At 40.6% G+C, this 22,470-nt stretch overlaps 1 protein-coding gene across 3 annotated transcripts in view; it reads left to right on the top strand.

Moving 5' to 3' along the window:
• Positions 1 to 22,470, top strand: part of Sanbr (SANT and BTB domain regulator of CSR) — a 56,073-nt gene that overhangs the window by 12,015 nt on the left and 21,588 nt on the right. For all 3 annotated transcript variants that reach the window (XM_038336382.1, XM_038336397.1, XM_038336390.1), the window contains 6 exons: positions 2,693 to 2,751; positions 4,018 to 4,178; positions 10,165 to 10,251; positions 10,351 to 10,461; positions 13,708 to 13,831; positions 15,913 to 16,065. In XM_038336382.1, coding sequence (XP_038192310.1) covers positions 2,693 to 2,751; positions 4,018 to 4,178; positions 10,165 to 10,251; positions 10,351 to 10,461; positions 13,708 to 13,831; positions 15,913 to 16,065 — 695 coding nt within the window. The remainder of the gene's footprint in view (positions 1 to 2,692; positions 2,752 to 4,017; positions 4,179 to 10,164; positions 10,252 to 10,350; positions 10,462 to 13,707; positions 13,832 to 15,912; positions 16,066 to 22,470) is intronic.

Genomic DNA, 22,470 nt, shown 5'->3' with positions numbered 1-22,470 from the left:
TAAACAAAATCTGTTTAAGATTCTGTTTCTAAGATTGTAAAGGAGTTCTGAGACTAAAATTTTAGAACCAATGTTTTGTTTTGGTCTAGTTTGGTTTGTTTTTTCAAGGCAGGGTTTACTCTGTAGCTTTGGAACCTGTCCTGGAACTAACTCTTGTAGACCATGCTGGCCTTGAATTTACAGAGATCAACTTGATCCCGAGTGCTGGGATTAAAGGTGTGTGCCACCACCACCCATCCCAGAACCAGTGTTCTTAATGATAATAAGATAACCACAAGGAACATTTATATATGAAAATGTCAGAGTGAAACCCATTAGTTTAATGTTAAAATATTATTTAAAAAATAACTAATAAGTAATCTTTCAATGGACATAGATTTAGATAAGAAATAATAAGTCTATGTACTAGAATAGCAATATCAGAGTACTTTGAAGCATGTAATAAGAGGTTGGGAGTATGGCTCAGTGGTAGAGTGCTCACCCAGCATTCCTGAGGACTGAGATCCAGTCCCTAGCATTGACAGCAAAAAAAAAAACCTCCTGTTAATATGTTTATAGTATTAAAAAGATTTCTTAAGTTTAAAATTTATGAAATTATAGTGACCAAACAAATGGGAGAGATTTCTAAATAAATATGTTTAAAATAAAAATTCAAATCCTCAGGTTGTTAAATTAAATTTCAGCTAGGGCTAGAGAGATGCTCAGTTTTTAAGCGTCCTCTGCTCTTCCAGAGGACTAGGTTGGTTCCTAGCACTCGTATGGTGGCTCACAACCGTCTGTGACAGCAACTTTAGGAGATCCTGTGCCCTTTGCTGTCCTCCTTGGGCACTGCATGCACATGGTGCAGCCATACATGCAGGCAAAACACCCAATGCTTAAAATAAATATTTTTAAAAATTTTAATTGTCTTCTAAAAATTTTAAGCCAGAGACCAGATTTCAGATTATCTAGTTATGAATACATGTGTGCATATATATTCATATATGTGCATACATATGTACACACATACCTCTTTTTGTGGTGAGCAGTAGCCTATTGTGAGAAAATGGAAAGTTTAAAAAATCCATAGATAATGGGAATTTCTTTACTGACGCATTTCACGTGCATATAGGAAGAGCGGAAGAAAGAAAAACTGCTTATTCTGCTTATCTTTGGCTTATGTCTCCGCTATAAGTATAAAATTCTTTAAGAAGAAGCCCTTATCCTAACCAAGAAAAGTATGAGGATTCTTAATTAAATCTCATAATTAAGCCACTGGTCCTTAACTGAATGATGCATGCTTGGGTAAAATTTCCCAAGAAGCTTTCCCACTAGCTTGTGAACCTTCAACTAGAACTGTTATTTGGGAAGATTGAAGTTACTTACCCATTGCTTAGTCCAAAAAGGATTTCTACTACAAAGGGTTCAGAATGATTGTTACCAGGGTGGTGGAAAATGGCTGGGTTTCTTCTTAAATATATTTTACGGAGATGACATATTTACTGAAATTGCAGTGTGAGGCAGCACCTCCTTTCTCTGTGTGTGCCTGGAGACCCACTCAGTGTGGCTGTCGTGTGCAGCTCTCTGTGTGTGCTGGAGACCCACTCAGTGTGGCTGTCGTGTGCAGCTCTCTGTGTGTGCCTGGAGACCCACTCAGTGTGGCCATCGTGTGCAGCTCTCTGTGTGCCTGGAGACTCACTCAGTGTGGCCATCGTGTGCAGCTTTCTCTGTGTGTGCTGGAGACCCACTCAGTGTGGCTGTCGTGTGCAGCTCTCTGTGTGTGCCTGGAGACCCACTCAGTGTGGCCGTCGTGTGCAGCTTTCTCTGTGTGTGCCTGGAGACTCACTCAGTGTGGCTGTCGTGTGCAGCTCTCTGTGTGCCTGGAGACCCACTCAGTGTGGCCGTCATGTCTCAGCTCTCTGTGTGTGCCTGGAGACTCACTCAGTGTGGCCGTCGTGTGCAGCTCTCTGTGTGTGCCTGGAGACCCACTCAGTGTGGCTGTCGTGTGTAGCTCTCTGTGTGTGCTGGAGACCCACTCAGTGTGGCCGTCGTGTGCAGCTCTCTGTGTGTGCTTGGAGACTCACTCAGTGTGGCCGTTGTGTGCAGCTCTCTGTGTGCCTGGAGACCCACTCAGTGTGGCCGTCGTGTCTCAGCTCTCTGTGTGTGCCTGGAGACTCACTCAGTGTGGCTGTCGTGTGCAGCTCTCTGTGTGTCTAGAGACCCACTCAGTGTGGCCGTCATGTGCAGTTCTCTGTGTGTGCCTGGAGACTCACTCAGTGTGGCTGTCGTGTGCAGCTTTCTCTGTGTGTGCCTGGAGACTCACTCAGTGTGGGCGTCGTGTGCACCATTAGCATTTTGTCAGTAGTTCATTTCTATTATATTTCAGAATCTTTAAGTGTTTGTCAGCACTGATGCCTTTCTGAAATACTTCCCTAATTGATGTTCTCATCCATCACTGTTTAGCTTTTCTCACTGTGACTTTTGCCATTATCTTTAGCTAGAGTTTTGTACTTAACATGAATCTAATTCAAGGACAGTTTACCATATTTGTCTACACCCTATGATTTAATATTAAATTTTCTTTCTTTTATCCAATCTAAGTGGTATAAGTAAGGGTATATCATTTTTTTATTAAAGTAACATCATCTTTTAAGATGAAAAGAGAAAATTGAGTTAAAAATCAAAAGGAAATTTCATTTTTTTTCTTTATTAGAGCCAGGAAATGTCATTTCAATTCTCATTTCTTCAGAATTCCTGAAGATGGATTCATTAGTAAGTATTCATTTTAAAAATCTAAGCCCCTTTATTGACCTAATCCTTTTTCTCTTTTGGATGTATAGAAAGCAAAATAGTTAGCTTCAGAGAATAATTTTAACAGTACTTTGTTCTTCTGAGAAGGGGTTAAGACTACTGGGTATCATTTGTATGGTATGTCTATAATTGGAACAACCGTGTAATTTGAGACTTGATAGAATAAACTTTATTCTAAAAGATTTTTGTTCTATCACTAACAAGGAAAATTAATTGGATTATGTTGTTTACTATTTAAATAATTTCTTTAGGCATGTTTTTATTCTATGTGTCTCTCACTTATAGTTCAGTGAACAAAAACCAAATGCCCAGCTACTAAACAGTGTAGCTTTGTTTTTACATCATAGTTTGTTTCTATTGCTTAAGGACAGCTGGTCAAATATAAAACTAATATATATATATAATTTCAAGTGATAATATTAAGTATAGTTATTTTCTTATTTATTTAATAAATATCTGAACAAGCCTAGGATGCATAGTCAGGCTTGATCTCACACAAAACTAAAAGCAAAAAATCTTTGTAATTCATGGTTTTCTGTTCCCATGGCTGACATTTTGCAGCTGTTATTGAAATGCTCTCTGGGTTTGCCCCAATCCAGCTGTACAGAGCAGAGCACTGCCATGCTGTGTGCAGGTGGACCCAATGGTTTGAGAGGCGTCTGCTCGGGACTGCAGTCTTCCTGCTGCTCCGCCAGCTGGGGCCGCGGGCTTTAAGCAAGGCCTACAGAAAGAACAGTCAGCATCCTCACGCTTTGAGTTTCAGACCCTTGGTCCTGAAAGATTACTTTTATATCATCAGAACAGTATGTGGAGAAATAATGAGATGCCTCTTTCTTTACATTTACACTAAGTAAACCCACCTCAGGTTAGAGAAAGTCCTTATATGTCTGAAATTTGTTTCTCTTCCCTGGAGGATTGGATATACCTAAATAACTAAGTTTATCCTTGAGAAGTCAGTTGCATATGCATGGTAGTGTGCAGAGAAAGATTTATGCCTGCTACAGACGCTTAAAATACATTATTGTAAATAAAAGGGATTGGAAATGATTTCTCTATATGCGTTTTAAATTTTGCCTATTTAACAGTGTAGATGAACACATGGCAGGTCCAGTTACTGGCAATGTATATGTGGGTTTGACTTTTCATGATTTTTATGTTTGAAATTACTCTGACAATATCGCTTACATTACTATTTTCAACATTAATTTTCTATTCTGTGTTTTCCAGGTTGAACAATGTATTCAGTATTGCCACAGAAATATGAATGCCATAGTAGCTGCCCCATGCAACATGAACTGTATCAATGCAAACCTCCTCACACGCATAGCTGATCTATTCACACACAGTGAAATTGATGACTTAAAGGACAAAAAAGATAAGTTTAGGAGGTAACTCTTTAAACTTTAGTTCTAAACCTAATAAGTTTTGTTAAGTATATTTCTGTTTAATTTTAGTGAAATTCTATTTTAAAATATAGACGAAATATATTTCTATTTTACTTTAAATAAAAAACCAGTAGCTTACAATAAATTTTAACGATTTAAAATTTTTTATTACATTTAATTTTATTTTGTGTGTGTATGTGCACGTGGGCACCAAGGCACACATGAAATCAGTTTTCTCCTTCTGCAGAATGGATTCTGGGGGTGCTCAGGTTTGATGTCAGATACCCTTTTCTGACGAAGTGTCTTGGTAGCTCCTAGGAATCATTTTGTGTAATGAACATATGTGGTAATGAGCTGTATTAAGATTAAGGCTTCATCTTAAGGGGGCAAAGTGGTATATTGTGAGGCCAGCAACATCTTGCAGGGGCCATTGAGGTCAGAGCACTGACTCTAAAAACCTTTTTATTATTTTGTAGTTGTATGTCTTCCTCTGCATGGTGCAGGGGCCATTGAGGTCAGAGCACTGACTCTAAAAACCTTTTTATTATTTTGTAGTTGTATGTCTTCCTCTGCATGGTGCAGGGGCCATTGAGGTCAGAGCACTGACTCTAAAAACCTTTTTATTATTTTGTAGTTGTATGTCTTCCTCTGCGTGGTGCAGGTGCACATGAGTGCAGGTACCCATGGATCAGGGGCATTGGGTCCTCTGGATCTGGAGACGTGTGCTGTTGTAAGCTGCCCAGAATGTGTGCTTGGAACCAAATGCAGGTCCTTCGTAGGAACAGTACGCATTCCAAAAAGGCTGAGCCATCTCCAGCTCAAGTCACCTAGTCTAAATTAAGGCAGGGTTATAATAATTTGGTATTTAGTAACCCAAGTTCTCCAACTTTACCTTCAAGATTGCATCCTAGCTATTTTGGGATCCTTGCATTGCCCTACAGATTTTTCCAGCGAGGAGACTGAGATCTAACTGGGATCTGTTGCACAAATTCTAATTCGCCATTTATTCATTCATTCATTCATTAATTCATTTATCTATTTATTTATTTTTAAAACAATCTTTTCTTATTTTACATACCAATCCCAGTTCCCAGTCCCTCCCCTTCTCCTTCTCCCTCTACTTGCTCTCCCTCCCACCCCCCAGTCCACTCCTCAGAGAGGGTAAGGATTCCCATGGGAAGTCAACAAGTTTATCACATTGCTTTGAGGAAGAACAAATGCCATCCTCTCTATGTCTAGGCTGAGCAAGGTATCCCTCCAAAGAGAATGGGTTCCAAAAAGCCAGTACAAGCAGTAGGAATAAATCCTAGTCTCACTGCCAGTGGCCCCTCAGTCTGCCCCAGCCATAGAACTGTCACTGTCACTCTCTGATACCTTCTTCAGTTTCTTTCTTCAAAGACTTAAAGTTCTTGTCGAGCAGGTCTTTCACTTCTTTAGTTAGTGTTACCCCAAGGTAGTTTATTTTATTTGTGGCTATTGTGAAAGGGGATGTTTTTCTGATTTCTTTCTCAGCTTCTTTATCATTTGTATATAGGAGGGCTATTGATTTCTTTTTAGTTAACTGCCGAAATCTCGGTGGAGACCTCCAATTGCCACACACCACGCCCCCGTGTCTGTGCTCTGTGAGCTATTACCCAGTTACCGAGCTTCCGGCAAGGGGCAGGAGGTTAAAATACAGAGACACACACAGACAGAGAGACAGCGACACGGGTCATCCTTGAATTCCCCAAGAATGCCCCCTTTATTGTGTCCAGGGGCAGATTATATAGAGATAGCCATGCCCCAGCCAAACCCACCAGAAACCACTCTCCTGCCATCAGGAACTCCTGAAGGTCTCGTGCTCAGAACAGCTGTAGGCACTCAGATCAGGGGATTACAAGAAATTCAGGATCTGAGGTCTCACTGCTCCCAACAGTTAACATTGCATTCTGCCACATTACTGAAGATATTTTATCAGCTCCCTCGTTGAATTTTTGGGGTCAGTTATGTATGCTATCATATCATCTGCAAATAGTGAAAGTTTGACTTCTTTCCGGTTTGTATCCTGTTGATCTCCTTTTGTTGTCTTATTGCTCTAGCTAGAACTTCGAGTATTGTGTAGATATGGAGAGGGTGGACAGCCTTGTCTTATTCGTGATTTTGGTGGAATCGCTTTGAGTTTCTCTCCATTTTGTTTGATGTTGGCTGTCAGTCTGCTGTATATTGCTTTTATTATGTTTAGGTATGTTTCTTGTATCCTTGATCTCTCCAAGACCTTTATTATAAAGGGATGTTTGATTTTGTCAAATGCTTTTTCAGCATCTAATGAGATGATCGTGTTTTTTTCTTCATTTATTTATACAGTGGATTACTTTGATAGATTTTCATATATTGAACCTTCCCTCCATCTCTGGGATGAAGCCAACTTGATCATGGTGGATGATTTTTTTAATGTGTTCTTGGATTTGGTTTGCCAGTATTTTATTGAGTATTTTTGCATGAATGTTCATGAGGGAGATTGGTCTATAATTTTCTTTCTTGGTTAAGTCTCTGTGTGGTTTCAGTATCAGGGTAACTGTAGCCTCAGAAAGAGTTTGGCAATGTTCCTTCTGTTTCTATTATGCAGAAAAATTTGAGGAGTATAGGTGTTAGCTCTTCTTTGAAGTTCTGGTAGAATTCTGTGCTGAAACCATTGGGCCCTGGGTTTTTTTTTGTTGTTGTTGTTGTTGTTGTTTTTATAACTGCTTCTATTTCCTTATGGTTATATGTCTATTTAAATTGTTCATCTGGTCTTGATTTAATTTTGGCATATGGTACCTATCCAGAAAATTATCCATTTCTTATACATTTTCCAGTTTTGTGGAGTATGAGTTTTCAAAGTATGACCTAATGATGCTCTGGATTTCCTCAGTGTCTGTTGTTATGTCCCCCTTTTTATTTCTAGTTTTGTTAATTTGGATAGTCTCTCTACCTTTTAATTAGTTTGGAAAGAAGTTTGTCTATCTTGTTGATTTTCTCAAAGAACCAGCTCTTTGTTTCATTTATTTCTTGTGTTGTTTTCTTTGTTTCTATTTTATTGATTTCAGCCCTCAATTTGATTATTTCCTCTCGTCTATTCCTCTGGGTGACTCTGCTTTTTTTTTTTTTATTTTTTTTTTATTGTAGAGCTTTCAGGTTTGCTGTTAAGTCACTAGCTGGAGATTTCTCCATTCTTTTAGTGCTCTGAACTTTCCTCTTAGCACTGCTTTCATAGTGTCCCATAGGTTTCAGTATGTTGTGCCTTCATTTTCATTGAATTCTAGGAAGTCTTTAATTTCTTTATTTCTTCCTTGACCCAGGGGTGATTCAGCTGAGCACTGTTCAGTTTCCATGAGTTTGTAGGCTTTCTGCAATTAGTGTTGTGGTTGAATTCTAACTTTAAGCCATGGTAATCCAACAAGATACAGGGAGTTATTCCAATATTTTATATCTGTTGAGAATTGCTTTGTGACCAAATATCAGTTTTAGAGAAGGTTCCACGAGGTGCTGAGAAGGAGGTATATTTTTTGTATTTGGGTGGAATGTCCTGTAGATGTCTTTTAAGTCCATTTGAGTCATGGCATCTGTTAGTTCTCTTATTTCTTTGTTAAGTTGCTGTCTGGTTGACCTATCCATTAGGGAGTGTAGGGTATTAATGTCTCCTACTATCTATCACACAGGGGTCCTTCCCAATGGCAGTATGCAATCTCTCCAGCCATGATTTTAGCATTGTCATAATACCTAATCTTATGATTTGCAAACACAATATAACTTTCTACTTATTTATTCCTAGGTATTTAATTTCTCTACTATTATAAATGCTATTCTGGTTTATTTGCTGTTAGCAAGAGAATATTAATGAAGGCTGCCCTTTAAATAAAGGGTTGACAGAGAAGTAGCAGTCAGGCCTTTTAAGGCCCCTGGAGTGGAAAGGAAGGTAAAATCAAGGAAGTTTTGGAAGGGCAAGCCATGACAAAATGTTAGGACCCTGCTCTGTGTAGAGGGTGGAAGTGGTCCCGGATGTAGAAACGTGAGCACACTGCTCTGCGTAGAGGGCGGAAGTGGTCCCGGATGTGGAAATGTGATGATGTAGAAAGTTTTCCAGATGTTTGCTCTGAATGATTGCTTAGGAAATGAAAACAGAGCAGAAGTTTGTTACAGTGAGTGTAAGTAAGCTTAAGAGTGGATGTTTGTAAGGCGATACTAGGTTTTTTAATGTGCTAATCAGAATGAGCCATTAAAAGAAAGAAATTGATAATGAAGAGTATTATCCAAGAATTCAGCCCTTGAGTGGAAGGATGTATAATGAAATTACCTAGAACAAAATACCTGAAAATGGGAATGGAATCCAAAATCCATATTTGGCCTTTAAGACCAACAAATAATACATTAAGGAAATGGTGGTAGGAAGGACATACATGGGAGACTTCAAGCTCAGTTATACTATGTGTAATAAATATTTAACATTTATTCCCTAATACTGTATCTGGCATTATTTAAAAATGTGTAATTTAATCTTCATTAACCTTATGAGCTTATAATTATTAGCCATACTTTATTATCTTTTATTTGATTTTTGTTTGATTTACCATTAGAATGAATAGGGCACCTGGCTCTTCACCAGTGAAGGTCAGAGAATAACCTTTGAGAGTCCATCCTTTTCTTCTTTTGCTTTTATCTTCTCAGCACCTTGCTGGCCCCATTAGCCATACGTTATAGACAAGAAAATAAAGATCAAAAAGCAGGTTGCTAAAAATTATATTCCTAGTTATTGGTAGACCTGTGTTGTTAAATTCTCAAATTTTTAAATCTTGAATATTCCAGTAACAAAGGCCTGAAGGAAGGACAGATAACTGCTTCTTTTCTGGCAAAAAAATACATTCTTGACAGATGTGGTGGCATATTCCTATAACTCTAGCACTCAGGAGGCTAATGCAGGAGGCTTGCTCCAAGTCAGAGGCCATCCTGAGCTACATAGTGAAACCAGTTTTCAGAAAAACAACACAAATGTGAGCAAAAGCTGTGTCACGGTGCATGAGCCTCTAACAGCATTTGGGGTGGAGGGGGCAAATACTTGGGATTTAAAGATCAACCCCAGCTACAGAGTGAGTTTGGGGCCATAAGAGACCCTGCCTTTAAAAAAAAAATGGCAAGATTGCTCAGTGGTTAAATGCACGTACTGCCAAGACTGGTGGCCTGAATCCAGTCCTCAGGACCCACATGGTGAAAGGAAGAACTGACTTCTGAAAACCATTCCTTCATCTCCATGTGTGCACACACACACACACACACACATAAATAAATAAATGAATAAATAAGCAAGCGCGTAATAAGAAAAAGAGAATCTTGATCAGCAATAGGTTTATTTACTTAAAATTGCAAAAATTAAATACCCAAAAGGAACTTCCTAGGAAGTATTAATCTCATTTTCTACATGTATGAGGACAACACTTATTTTATCACTGTAAACTAACTTTAGGGCTCTGAAGATGGCTCCATTCACAAAGTGGCTGCTGTGTATGCTTGACAATCCCCGGACCCACAGAAAGTCAGACTTACGGCATCTATCTGTGTAACCCTAGCCTGGAGCAGTAGAGACAGAAAGATCCCAGGGACTCACTGGACAAGCCAGTCTAGCCAAAATGACAGCCTCCACATTGAGTTAGAGATTCATTTTTTAAAAATAAAGTGGAAGGACCAGAGAGAGGCTTCAGTGTTTAAGAGCACAAAGAGCACATGCTGCTCTTACAGAGGACCTGAGTTCAGTGTCCAGTACCAGTGTCCAGCAGCTCCACCTGCCTGCAACTCCAGCTCCAGGGGCTTTGATGCCCTCCACGGGCACCTGTGCTTATGCGCACACACCCCCATAGAGACGCGTGCCCATAATGTGAAAGGAAGGCAGGGAAGACGGACAGGAGGGAGGGAAAACACACCACTAACCTTAAGACGCTAACTATAGTTGTTTAACTTATTGACCATTTGTTTTTAATAGTAAACTTTTTTGTAAGAAGATTGAAAGACTGTTTGATCCCGAGTACTTCAATCCAGATTCTCGAAACAATGCAGCAACATTATACAGGTAACATGGTTTCTTGGTGTGCTATGTAACGTAGCTACATTGTTTAATTTACTGCATTCATTCTTTTTTTGAGTGTTTTTTGACATCTCCTTCTTGTAGGTGTTGTTTGTGTAAGAAACTGTTAACCAGAGAAACGGAGAGGAGAATCCCTTGCATCCCTGGAAAAATCAATGTGGACAGACATGGAAATATTATCTACGTCCACATAAGGTACAGTGAAGATAATCTATAGTTTTTTTTTTTTTTTTTTGGTTTTTCGAGACAGGGTTTCCCTGTAGTGTCTAGAGCCTGTCCTGGAACTAGCTCTTGTAGACCAGGCTGGCCTCGAACTCAGAGATCCGCCTGCCTCTGCCTCCCAAGTGCTGGGATTAAAGGCGTGTGCCACCACCGCCCAGCAATCTATAGTTTTTGTATATGAATTTCAAGAATACTTATAAACATATAACTTAATTTTCTGGTTTGTTTCTTGTTTGCTGTATAGTCTAAACTAGCTTTGAACTTACCCCCTCCTCCCTTAGCTCCCAAGTGTCAGAGTTGTATGCAGGCACCGTAGCATCCTGTATAAATGCACCGTATGCACACACCGTACGTATCCTGTGTAACCACTTTTATAAGGACTAGGACATCACTGAGTGTATTTCTGACTCTGACTTAGAAAAACGCTGCTTCAAAACAAAGTTGTTGCAAAAACTACCTTGTATTTACTGGGTGTGTTTCATAATGTCCTAAAACTTCAAAATGTTACAAGTTATTATATATTAGTCTTAAAAGATTTTAGTTGGTGCCATTAAGGTGATTTATCACTAATGTTTTTATTATCTATTAAGTGTTATATTGAATTTTATAAGAGAACTACATTTATTTTCAGTTAATTCTTGATGAATGAAAAAAATTAAGGGTGGAGTTTCTATATCTATTCTTCATACTTTGGCATACTTTATTAGCATATAATACATATTCATGCTTATATTTAACACAAGATTTCACTGCGTTGGTGAACTGTCTCAGAAGAACAGAAACTTTCAAGATGTGTGTGTTCTTTGACAGCATTCTATTGCTAGGAAGTTTTACACAGAGGTATTGTTGAGTCTATGAAAGCATTTAACAAGGTCATTCATTGCCGTATTAAGTATACTAACTAGCTTCCCTCCTTCCACGAACTCCCAGTGAGTGAGTGGGCTAAAATACAGCCGTGTAGTGGTACATGCACACGGTGCATGGGTGTGAATGCAGACGAGGAACCATGCACAAAATATTTTTTTAGTAATAAAATAAAATGTAATATATAATGCTATATAAAATGTAGCAAATCAATTCTTAGTGTATACCCTTCAAGGATAAGGGTGTGGTAATGTATTCCTATAACCAGAGTACTCAGAACGCAGAGCCAGAGGAAGGGGAGTTTGGTGTTAGCTTGAACTATATAGCACATTTGAGACCAGCTTCTGAAAACTCTTGGCTGGGGCTGGAGAGATGGCTTAGCAGTTAAGAGCAGTAGATACTCTTTCAGAGAACCTGGTTCAATTCTCAGCAGCCACATGGTGGCTCACAACCAACTCTGACTTCAGTTCAAGGAGATTTGATGACCTATTCTGGGCTTCAGGGGTATCAGGCATGCACATGGTGCACAAATATGCATGCAGGCAAAGAACCATACAAAAAAATTGAGATTAAAATAAGCTTTTGGCGGGGGCTGATGAGATGGCTCAGAGGGTTAATGTCCTGCCACAGTGCCCGATGCCCTGTTTAATCCAGGACCTCATAGTGGGTGGAGGAAATGGACTTTCCTAGGCTGTCTCTTGACCTCTACCGGCACTCACAATAAATAAATGAGTTAAAATTTTAATTGTAATTTAAAAATATAAAAGGGCTGGGACTAGTGAGGTGACTCAGCTAGTAAAGGAACTTTTCTGAGAAGCCTGGTGATCTGAGTTTGATTCCCAGGACCTACCTAATATGGGAGGGGACATATGACCTCACAGAGTTGTCTCTGACCCACATACACACCCATACCCATACACACACACAAAAAAGAAAGAAATTATTTTAGAAAAACCAAGAGCTGAGGATGTAGCTCAGAGGTAGAGTGCTTGATTAACATGCACAAGGCACTAAGTTTGATCCCTAGCATATCTGAAAGAAAGAAAATAAGGGACGTGGAAAATATCCTTAGAGAAGAATATATACTTACAAAGAAAGTTGTTAAAAATCTTTAATATGTGTAATGCATAGGGACATAATCCAGTTGGTAGAGTGCTTGCTTAGCATGCATAATAAAGTCCTAGGTTTGACCCTCAGTGCTGCAAAACTCAGGCATGGTAGCACATACCTGTCATCTCAGCACTCGAGATGATCACAGAAAATCAAAGTCATCATGGGTTACACAATGTTCAAGACCAGCCTGGAGTGAAAAAATATATATCCCATCTTAAAGAACATATCCTCTAAAATATTAACTGTTGCTTCTGGATGGTTCTTTATACGTATTAAAAATGGTAAGTGGCTGGAGAGATGGCTCAGTCCGTAAGTGCTTGCTGTACAAGCGGATCTGAGCTTGGATTCCCAGGACCCACATAACAAGCTGGATGTGGCAGCATATGCTTGTAACACAAAGGCTGGGGTGGAGCTGGAGGATCCTGGAAGCGCTGTGGTGAGCCAGTGCAGCCAGAACAGTGAGCTCCAGCTTCAGTGATGCCCCTGTCTCAGAACAGTTAGGTGGCAAGTGACATGGAAAGGCACCTGATCTCATCCTCTGGCCTCCACACACACAGGACCAAGTGTACCCATGTACATGCTCAAACATGCAGTTACAACATGTACAGCGTCATTTTAAAAGTCCATAACTTGCGTGTATGCACACACACTCACATGATAACATGCATCCACTACGTAAATACACACACACACACACACAAAACATATTATTGGGGTATTTAGAAGCACTGACAGCATATCTTACAACACTTACAGTTCAAGTAAAGATCTCAGAACTCATGAGATGGCCGGCAAAGACATCCATCACCAAACCTGAATTTGACCCCTGGGAGATCCCCAATATGAAGGAGCAAACTGATTCCCACAGATTGTCCTGTGACACACACACACACACATGCTCACGCATGTCCTGGCACATGCACTCACACACATCCACATACATAAGAGGTAAACAACTTTTAAAAAGTAAAAATGAAATAAAGATCCTTTAAACCAACATTGCATGCTTCTTACGTGTTGCCCTGTTCAAACTGTTTAATAATATTCAGCTCAAAAGAATGAGTGTGTTCAGCCTTTTCATACCTTCTGTTGTCTAAAGAATAAAGAAATTGTACCTGTTTTTCAGTGCAGTCCAAGCCACACTCAGCTGAAGAGTGTTCTTGGAAACAAGCCACAAATGTTAAGACATTTGGTTAAAACAAACGTATTTCTCACTTAAAATAATTGAGACTTTTTCTCCAGAGATAAAACCTGGGATGTACATGAGTATTTGAACAGTCTTTTCGAAGAATTAAAATCTTGGAGAGATGTGTATTGGCGCTTGTGGGGAACGATCAACTGGCTGACTTGTTCCAGGTGTTGCCAGGTGAGGTTTTAAAGAAAGCAGTGGCAGGAAGAGTGTTCTGTTGCAAATTGTCTGCATCTGCCTCTGTTTCTTTAGCTATTTTGTCTTTTCTTCCTCTTGTGTTTATTCCTCAAACAATTCTTTCAGACTTTCAGAAAAGCAACAGATTGTTTGTTGTCTAATCCAGTTTTTCAGTGTAAAGCATATAGAATCTTTATTGCTTTTATTTCCAGCCAAACTCTTTCTCCACTGAGCCATGAATTTCCTTAGAGATTCAGAGGCATTCAGCCTTTTGTTGTCTTGGGTTTCAAGACAAGGTGTTACTGTGCAGCATGCACTGGCCTGGAGCTTGTGATCCTATCAGCTCCCTCCTGCTGCTGCTGCTGCTGCTGCTGCTGCTGCTGCTGCTGCTGCTGCTGCTGCTGTTGCAGGTGTGTGCGCAGGTATGCACCACCACACCTGGCTGCTTCTTAGTGTTAATTGCATTCCCGAGAATGCTTTGTTCCCTCCCTGGACCCCAGTACCAGGGCTCCGGAGTTAGATCTCAAGCTGAAGCACTGAGCTGTATTTCCAGTCTTATTCATGGCTTTAATAGTTTAAATTTATAACAGGCACAAGCAGGTTAGTTCTTGAAGGCACATAGGATGGCTTTTTACAGAGTCACCATCGTTCCTAATTAGTCTTATGTAAATCCAAGGTTTTCTACATCAAATCTCATATGAATGCCCTTGCTTTAGATTTCTCTCTCACTTGATTTTTCAGTAGAGGGAAGAAAGAATAGGTCATCAAAACCATCAGAGTCAGGGTATATGTACACCCTGCTCACTGGGCTAACCCTGGGTTTATTGAAGTATATTGAAGTTTATTGAAGTATATTTATAGAGAGCACTACTCGTCCGTTTTGTGAGGTTGATACATACAATAGTGTTACCACCATCAGGGCATAAATATTTTCATTGTTCCCGTATGCTCTTTTTTTAAATCAGCTGCTTCTTAGTGGTTGACAGTCACTATCAAACCTGTGTGTTTGATTGATAGTTTCTCCTTTTTCAGAATGTCATTAGATAGGATCATACAATATTTAGTTACTTGAGTGGAATTCTTTCACTGAATAGAATGAATTTGAAATTTAAACATGTTGTTTCCCACAACCATTTTCCCCTTTTATTGCTGAGTAGCCTTCTGTCATATGAATTACACAGTGTGTTAACTGTTCACCAGCTGACACACATTTGTACCCGTTCAAGTTTAGAGCCATTGCGAAGACAATGGCTATAAACATTCCTATACAGGTTTTCTCATAAGAATGGACTTGTAGATCTCTTGTGTGGTCACCCAGGATTAGAACTGCGGTATAATAATCGAAGTTACCATCTTCTAAATTTCCTGAGTCCTTCTGCATTCCTTTAGCCATGTATGAGCATGATAATTGTTCCATGTCTTGTTAACACATTTGAATATTTGTCATTATTGTTAAACTGTTAATTTTACTTTTGCCTTCGAGTTTTTTATGAACTTACATATGGATTGGGAACCCATTTTATAACCAAAACATGTCAAGTTATTTTCTTTAATGACTGGAAGTTAGGCACAGTTTTCATTAATACCAATACTAAGTATCAGGAAAATCAAAGAATAACCAAGTGAGATAAAATAATTTGATATTTCAGTGGAGTTTTAAAAAATGGTGAGTTTTAAAATTAGGGACATATACTATGATGAGCTTTTCTCATCTGGGTTTTTAGTAAAGCACTTTTGGTTTTGTTTTTTAGAAACTTCTTTGGAGTATAGCTGCATACTATAAAATTCATTGTTATATAATTCGTCCTTTCTTTCAGAGAACTTGCACAGTTGGCACCACTTACTGTATGCCATCCACTTTAGTACATTCCCATCACCTCATAAGGGGCCCTGTGCTCCTCTGCTTCCACTCAGATTTCTTGCCTCGAGTCCTGGCAAGTGTTCATCTCCTTTGAGTTTCTGTCAGTGGACCATTGTTGTGTTTTATATAAATGAGACATGCAGTATATGATCTTCAGAAATGATTGAGACATATTTCATAGTGGGATAATTGCTGATTTTGATGTCTTTCTTTTACCCAGGCTTTTCTCTGCATTGAGTTCTCCCACTGTCAGTACCACTCGGAAGTGGTCGTTTATTCCACCACAGTAAGTTCCCTGAACACTGTGGGCACTGGAATCTACCCCTGCTGTAACCAGAAGGTTCTTCGGTTTGATCCCACTCAGCTCACAAAGGTAAGATTTTTTTTTTTTGTTTTAATCTTCGATTGAAGTTTGGGAGTTTCCTATGTCTGTACAATGAATATTGCTCATGCTCACCCACCACTCTCCCTCCAGCTCCCCTTAGTACCCCCACCCCATCTTCCTCCCACCTTTCATGGCTTTTATTGTTACTAGTAACCCTCTGGATCCGGTTATCTCTGCCAGAGGAACTAATGGTAAGTTTTGAATATTCCCTTTTATAGTCCAGCTGCCCCTAACGTTTTTATGTCAAATCTTTTTAAGTGTAACTACATCAACATTCAAAACAAAAACTTCAAAGAGTACCTACAGAAGTAAAGAAAGAAATAGCACTCCTCTTCCCACACCCCGGCTTCTTAGAAGTAGAAACTCTTAACAGTTTGCTTTCAGATCTTTTTTATTCAGGCAAAAGGCATGAAAAGGGGCTGAGGACTTCCTGGCAGGAAGGGTGGTGAGACAGTAGAGAGAGGAGACAGGAGAGAGTGAGCAGGAAGGAGTGCAGTCAGATAAATTATACAGTGTGAAACTGTTACGTCTTTCTGTGTGTGACACACTGGACAAGACCAGGCTCACTCACATAGGCTTTGTTTGGAAACTGTCTCCAGAGCACGGATAAGCCATGAGTGACTCCATCACTGAAGACAATGACTTCCTCTCCTCCAGCAGCCCTCAGCTACCATGAGGTCCTCTTCACCCCTCCCCCCACGACTGAGTATTTACTACAAGTTTATTTAGTCTTGTGCCTAACAGGCAGCCACAGCTGCTGTGAGTCCGTGAGCACCACAGCCATGTCAGACCCACAATTCAGGCTTTCATGGTCCTCCCCCACTATCATCCAGCTTTTAAATGCTGCCTGTCTCCTCTTCTGTGATGTTCCCTGAGCCTTAGAGGGTAGTATATGTTTACTGCTCTAGAGGTGACGAGACCTGAGAGAGTGGAGCCTAAAAATGAGACAGACTAGTCTTGTCCAATAGCCAGTTTAGTCAAAGCAGCAGATAGTTTATACCGCGAAGGTTAAGAAAGGTCACCTGAATAAAGTTCTTGTGAGTTTAGGCTGTGCATAATCACAAGGGCAAAAACATGCTTTCCATAGAGGCATGTAGACACATAACAGAGCACACGCACTCCATCCGCTGCCCCTGGGAGGGGCACGAAGCACATTCCAAGAACAATTCCACAGTTTTGAAGAAAGCGAGGTCATGAAACTCTTGTTTTCTTGGAGTTTTCTCATAAGCACTCAGAATTCCCCTCGAATGATTCCATTCTTAGGCTGTGTTCCGACAGTGTGGATCCTCCCAGTTAGGCGGAATCACTCAGCAGTCACGTGTTCTCTGAACCGTGCCGGCCATGAGTCTTTGCACTGACCTTATTGTGTTGCCAAGAGAAGTTTCCTTGGTAGAAACTCCAGCTCCAGCTTCCATAGTCTCCGCTACCATGTCTTCTGGGTCTTTTTCTTCCTGTTTTCCTCTCTGTAATCCTAGCACTCCAAAGGCTAAAGTGGGAAGACTGCTGAGAGTTCAAGGCTAGCCCAGATTACATGGTGATTTCAAGCTAGCCTGGGCTACAGAATGGGACACTGACATAAGAAACAAATACATTTAGACACAAATTATTGGTAGGATTTTGTTGGTGTTTTCTGTTTGCTTCTTTGGGTGTTTCTTTGTGTGTGGGGGGGTACTGGATATGTGATAGTCCACACTGCTTCTTTTTAAAAAGGTGTGTGTGTGTGTGTGTGTGTGTGTATGTGTGTGTGTGTATTTTGTCTGCTTGTATGTATGTGCACCACGTGTCCTGGTGCAAGGGAGAGAAGAGGGCATAGGATCTCCTGAAACTGATTGGTTGTAAGCCACCATTTGGGATCTGGGAACTGAACTTAGATCCTTTGCAAGAGAAACAAATGCTCTAAATAGCTAAGCTATCCTTCCAGTCCATTTTTTTATTCTCTCATATATTACTTCCTGACTGTAATTTTTCCCCCTGCTTCCAGTCCCTCTTTTCCATCATCCACTCCTCCTTATCTCCCTTCAGAAAAGGGCAGGCCTCCCAGGGATAGCAACCAAACATGGTGTATCAAGTTACAGTAAAATTAGGCATATCTCCTCATATTAAGGCTGGATACGGCAACCCAGTAGGAGGAAAGGGGTTCCAAAAGCAGGCAAAAGAGTCAGAGACAGACCCTACCCCCCCCCCACACCATTAGTGGTCCCACAGGAACACCAAGATATACAGCCATAAAATACACACAGAGGACATAGGTCAAATCCATACAGGCTCCCTGATTGTTAGTTGATTCCCTAGGCCGTTTTCTTGTGGTGTCTTGGCCCCTCTGGATCCTTCCTCTCACTTTTGCAGGATTCTTTGAGCTCCACCTAATGTTTGTCTGTGGGTCTCTGTATATAATTCCATCCATTTCTGGATCAAGTCTCTTTGATGATGATTATGCTGGGCCCTGGTCTATGAGTATAGCAGGGTATCATTGGAATCATTTCATTGAGTTTTTGTTGGTAGTGGTCGTGTTTGGTTCTATCCTGGGTCGCTGGACTATCTAGTTTCTGGCTCCTAACCCTTCAAGCAGTGCCTGTGTGGGCTCCCTCTCATGGAATGGGTCTCAAGTTGAACCAGTCATTGGCTGGTCTCCAAGTTCTCTGCCACCTTTACCCCAGCACATCTTACAGGTAGGACCAATTGTATAGATCTAAGGTTTTGTGACTGTGTTGGTGTCCCAGTCCCTCCTCTGGAAGCCTTGCCTGGTTACAGAAGATGGCCGGTTCAAGTTTCATATCCCCACTACTCAGAGTCCTTGCTAGGGTCACTCTCATGGATTTCTGGAAGTTTTCCATTGCATTAGGTTTCTACCTTACCCCCCAAGAATCCTCTATTTAGAGCTGTACCAAATTTTTAATCGGATTAATTGGTTTGTTAAAGTCTAGTTTCTTGAGTTCTTTATGCATTTTAGATATTAGCCCTCTGCCAGATGTGGAATTGGTGAAGATCTATTCCCATTCTGTAGGCTGCTGTTTTGTCCTGTTGATGGTGTTCTTTGCCTCATAGAAGCTTTTCAGTTTCATGAGGTCCCATTTATTGTCAATCTTTGTGCCTTCACGATTGGTGTTCTGTTGTACGGAGGCTGCTTGTTTGTTCCCGACTGCCCAGAACCAAAATAATCACACAGAAACTATATTATTTGCAATACTGCTTGTCCAATAGCTTAAGCGTATTTCTGGCTAACTCTTATATTTTAAATTAACCCATCTCCACTAATCTGTGTATCGCCTGTGGCTGTGGCTTACTGGCAAGGTTAAGGCTGGTGGCTTGCATCTTTCCCCCCTGGCAGCTCCATGGCGTCTCTTTGACTCTGCCTACTTTCTCTATATATGTTTCTTCCAGTCTGTCTATATTCTGTTAAGTCATTGGCTGAGAGCAGGTTCGTCATTCATTAACCAATAAAAGCAACACATATATAGAAGGACTTCCTACACCAGTGTTCTGTTCAGGAAGTTGTCTCCTGTGCCAAATGCATTCAAGGTGATTCCCTACTTTCTCTTTTGTCAAGTTCAGTGTATCTGGTTTTATATTGAGGTCTTTGATCTACTTGGACTTAAGTTTTGTGCAGGGTGATAGAAATGGATCTATTTGCATTCTTCTACATGCTGGCATCCAGTTAAACCAGCACCATTTGTTGAAGATGCTTTCTTTTTCGTTGTATATTTTTGTTGTATCCATAGTTCCTGTTCTCTTACCTAGATTTTCCATTTCTATAATTCCTCAGTTTGTGTTTTCTTTATTGCTTCTATTTCCATTTTCAGGGCTTAACAGTTTTATTTGTTTCCTTCAACTTTTTTCCTTAGCTTTCTTGATATTCTTTAAAGGATTTATTAATTTCCTACTTTTAAAATTATCTTTCCCTCTTTCTTTAAGGGATTTATTCATTTCCTCTTTAAGGACCTCTGTCATTTTTAGAAAGTTGCTTTTAAAGGTCTTTGGCTTGTGCTTCCCCTGTTGAATATTCAGGGCTTGCTGTAATGAAATGGCTGAGCTCTGGTGGTATAACAGCCATATTGTCCTGGCTGTTGTTGATTGTGTTCTTACACTGGTATCTGGGTGTAAGGTGATTACAGATCGAGGTGCCAATTCCTGAGTTGGTCTTTGTTGGATGGGTGTTTTATTCCTTGGTTTCTGTTTCCTCTCTGGCCTTTTTGCTGGAGTGGTCTGTGGTTGAGTAGGGGTTCTCCTCCCAAGTTGGGAGCTGGGTGTCTGATGACTGGGGTGCCCTCTGGTTGAGTAGGGCACTCATCCACCAGAGCTGGAGATTGGAGTTCTGGCAGCCAGAGTGGCCTCTGGTCTAGTCAGAAGTCCTCTGGAGTTCTGGGTGCCAGTGTGGCCTCTGAGGGGGCAGCGAGCTTCCACCGGAGGTGTGGGTCAAGATAGGGTCCCATTAAAAAAAAAAAAGATTCTCATGTATTCCAGGCATCTTCAAATTTGCTAGATAACAAATAATGGTCTTGACTGTCTCGTCTTTTTGTACCATGTCCCCAGTGCTGAAATTACTGGCCTGTACCACCACCCTTGTGTGTGCTGGACAAACCATTCTATCAACTGAACTACATCCCCAGTCCAAAATGACTTTTTTGTTTGTTTGTTTGTTTGTTTGTTTGCAATACTAAGACTTGAACTTAGAGCCTCCCACATGGCATGCAAGTTCTCTACTACGAAACTGTGTTCTCACCCCTTAAACTGTTGTTTAATTTTACTTTTTCATGCAACAACTCCCTTAGGTTATCTTTTTGTGTCATTTAATTTGACTTATAATGTATTTAATCATTCTCCTAGTGAAGAACATTTAGGTAGTCTGCAAATTGGTGCTGTTACCATGTCACAGCGAACATCCTTGCATGTGTCTTGGTGGGATAACTGAGTACTGCTACAGGTCAGATTCCATGATCGCTAACATCTTTAGATGATTGAATTTATTTGTGGCGGTATTGCTACGGCACACCTATGTATTCAGAGTACAGTTTGCAGCACTCAGTTCTGTCTTTCTTCCATGTGGCTACCAGGGATCAAACCCAAGCCATTAGGTTTGCAGTAAGCACCTTTACCTGCCAAACAGTCTTACCTGCTTACTCATCTTTTTTTCTTTTTTTGGTATTTTTAATATTGAAATTTTGAATTTCGTGAGAGTATGAAAAGAATCTGATATGCACTAAAACAGCCATATGCGGATGTGAATGTGAGGGTGGTCCAGCTGTGACGTGTCACCCCACTGACCAGCAGGGTTGGTGCAGATGACTTCGTTGACCAGATGAGTGTGTCTTCCTCACTCACAGTTCCATGCATGTCTGTGCTGAAGCTACACCTCAGTGGAAGAGTGTACAAGTAAATGGCCACAGCAGGTGGACCCCTGCGTGTGAGAGCCCAGCTTAGTCAGCATATCGAGTTCCAGCTCATTCAGGTCTGCTTGGAAAGACCCTTTCTTAGTAAACAAACAAACAAACAAATAGAAAGATATAGTCATGCAGTGGAACACTATACATTAAAGCAAATATTACAGTTACCTGTGGTAGCATGGTTTAATTATAAAAACATAATGTTAAAGAAAACAAGGCAAGCCGGGCGGTGGTGGCGCACGCCTTTAATCCCAGCACTCGGGAGGCAGAGGCAGGCGGATCTCTGTGAGTTCGAGGCCAGCCTGGTCTACAAGAGCTAGTTCCAGGACAGGCTCTAAAAAAGCTGCAGAGAAACCCTGTCTCGAAAAACCAAAAAAAAAAAAAAAAAAAAAAAAAAAAAAGAAAACAAGGCAAAACTAGACTCTGGTGTTTAGGCATATACCACCAAGAGCCAGAAGGATAGAGAAAAGAAGAATTGGCTGTCGGCATTGGATTACAGGACAGAGGGCTGCCCTTAGAGAGGGCATAACAGGGAAGGGAAGCAGGAAGGGCTACTGAAATACTGTTTCCTTTTTTAAATTATTACTTTTAGAAGGACACACATGCCACAGAGTATGTGTGGACAAGAGAGGACAGACGGAGGAGTGGGTTCTCTCCTACCGTGCAGGCTCCAGGGATCAGTCAGGACGTCAGGCAGTGGCCTGAGCAATCCCTTCACCCCATGATTATTTGTTTTGTGTGTATGTGAGTGTGTACATGTGTGCATGTGAGAGAGAGAGAGAATGAGAGTGTGTGTGAGAGAGTGTGTGCATGTGTGTGTGAGAGAGAATGAGAGAGTGTGTGTGTGAGTGTGTGCATGTGTGTGTGAGAGAGAGTGCATGCATGTGTGTGTGTGTGTGTATGAGAGAGAGAGAGAAAGAGAGAGAGAGAGAGAGAGAGAGAGAGAGAGAGAGAGAGAGAGAGAGAGAAATAGAGAGAGAGAGTGTGTGTGTGTGTGTGTGTGTGTGTGTGT

This window comes from Arvicola amphibius, chromosome 1 (assembly GCF_903992535.2).
Source record: "Arvicola amphibius chromosome 1, mArvAmp1.2, whole genome shotgun sequence".
In the NCBI taxonomy this organism is placed as follows: domain Eukaryota; kingdom Metazoa; phylum Chordata; class Mammalia; order Rodentia; family Cricetidae; genus Arvicola; species Arvicola amphibius.
The sequence above is the reverse complement of the archived record's forward strand: the minus strand, read 5'-3'. Positions and strand labels throughout refer to the sequence as shown.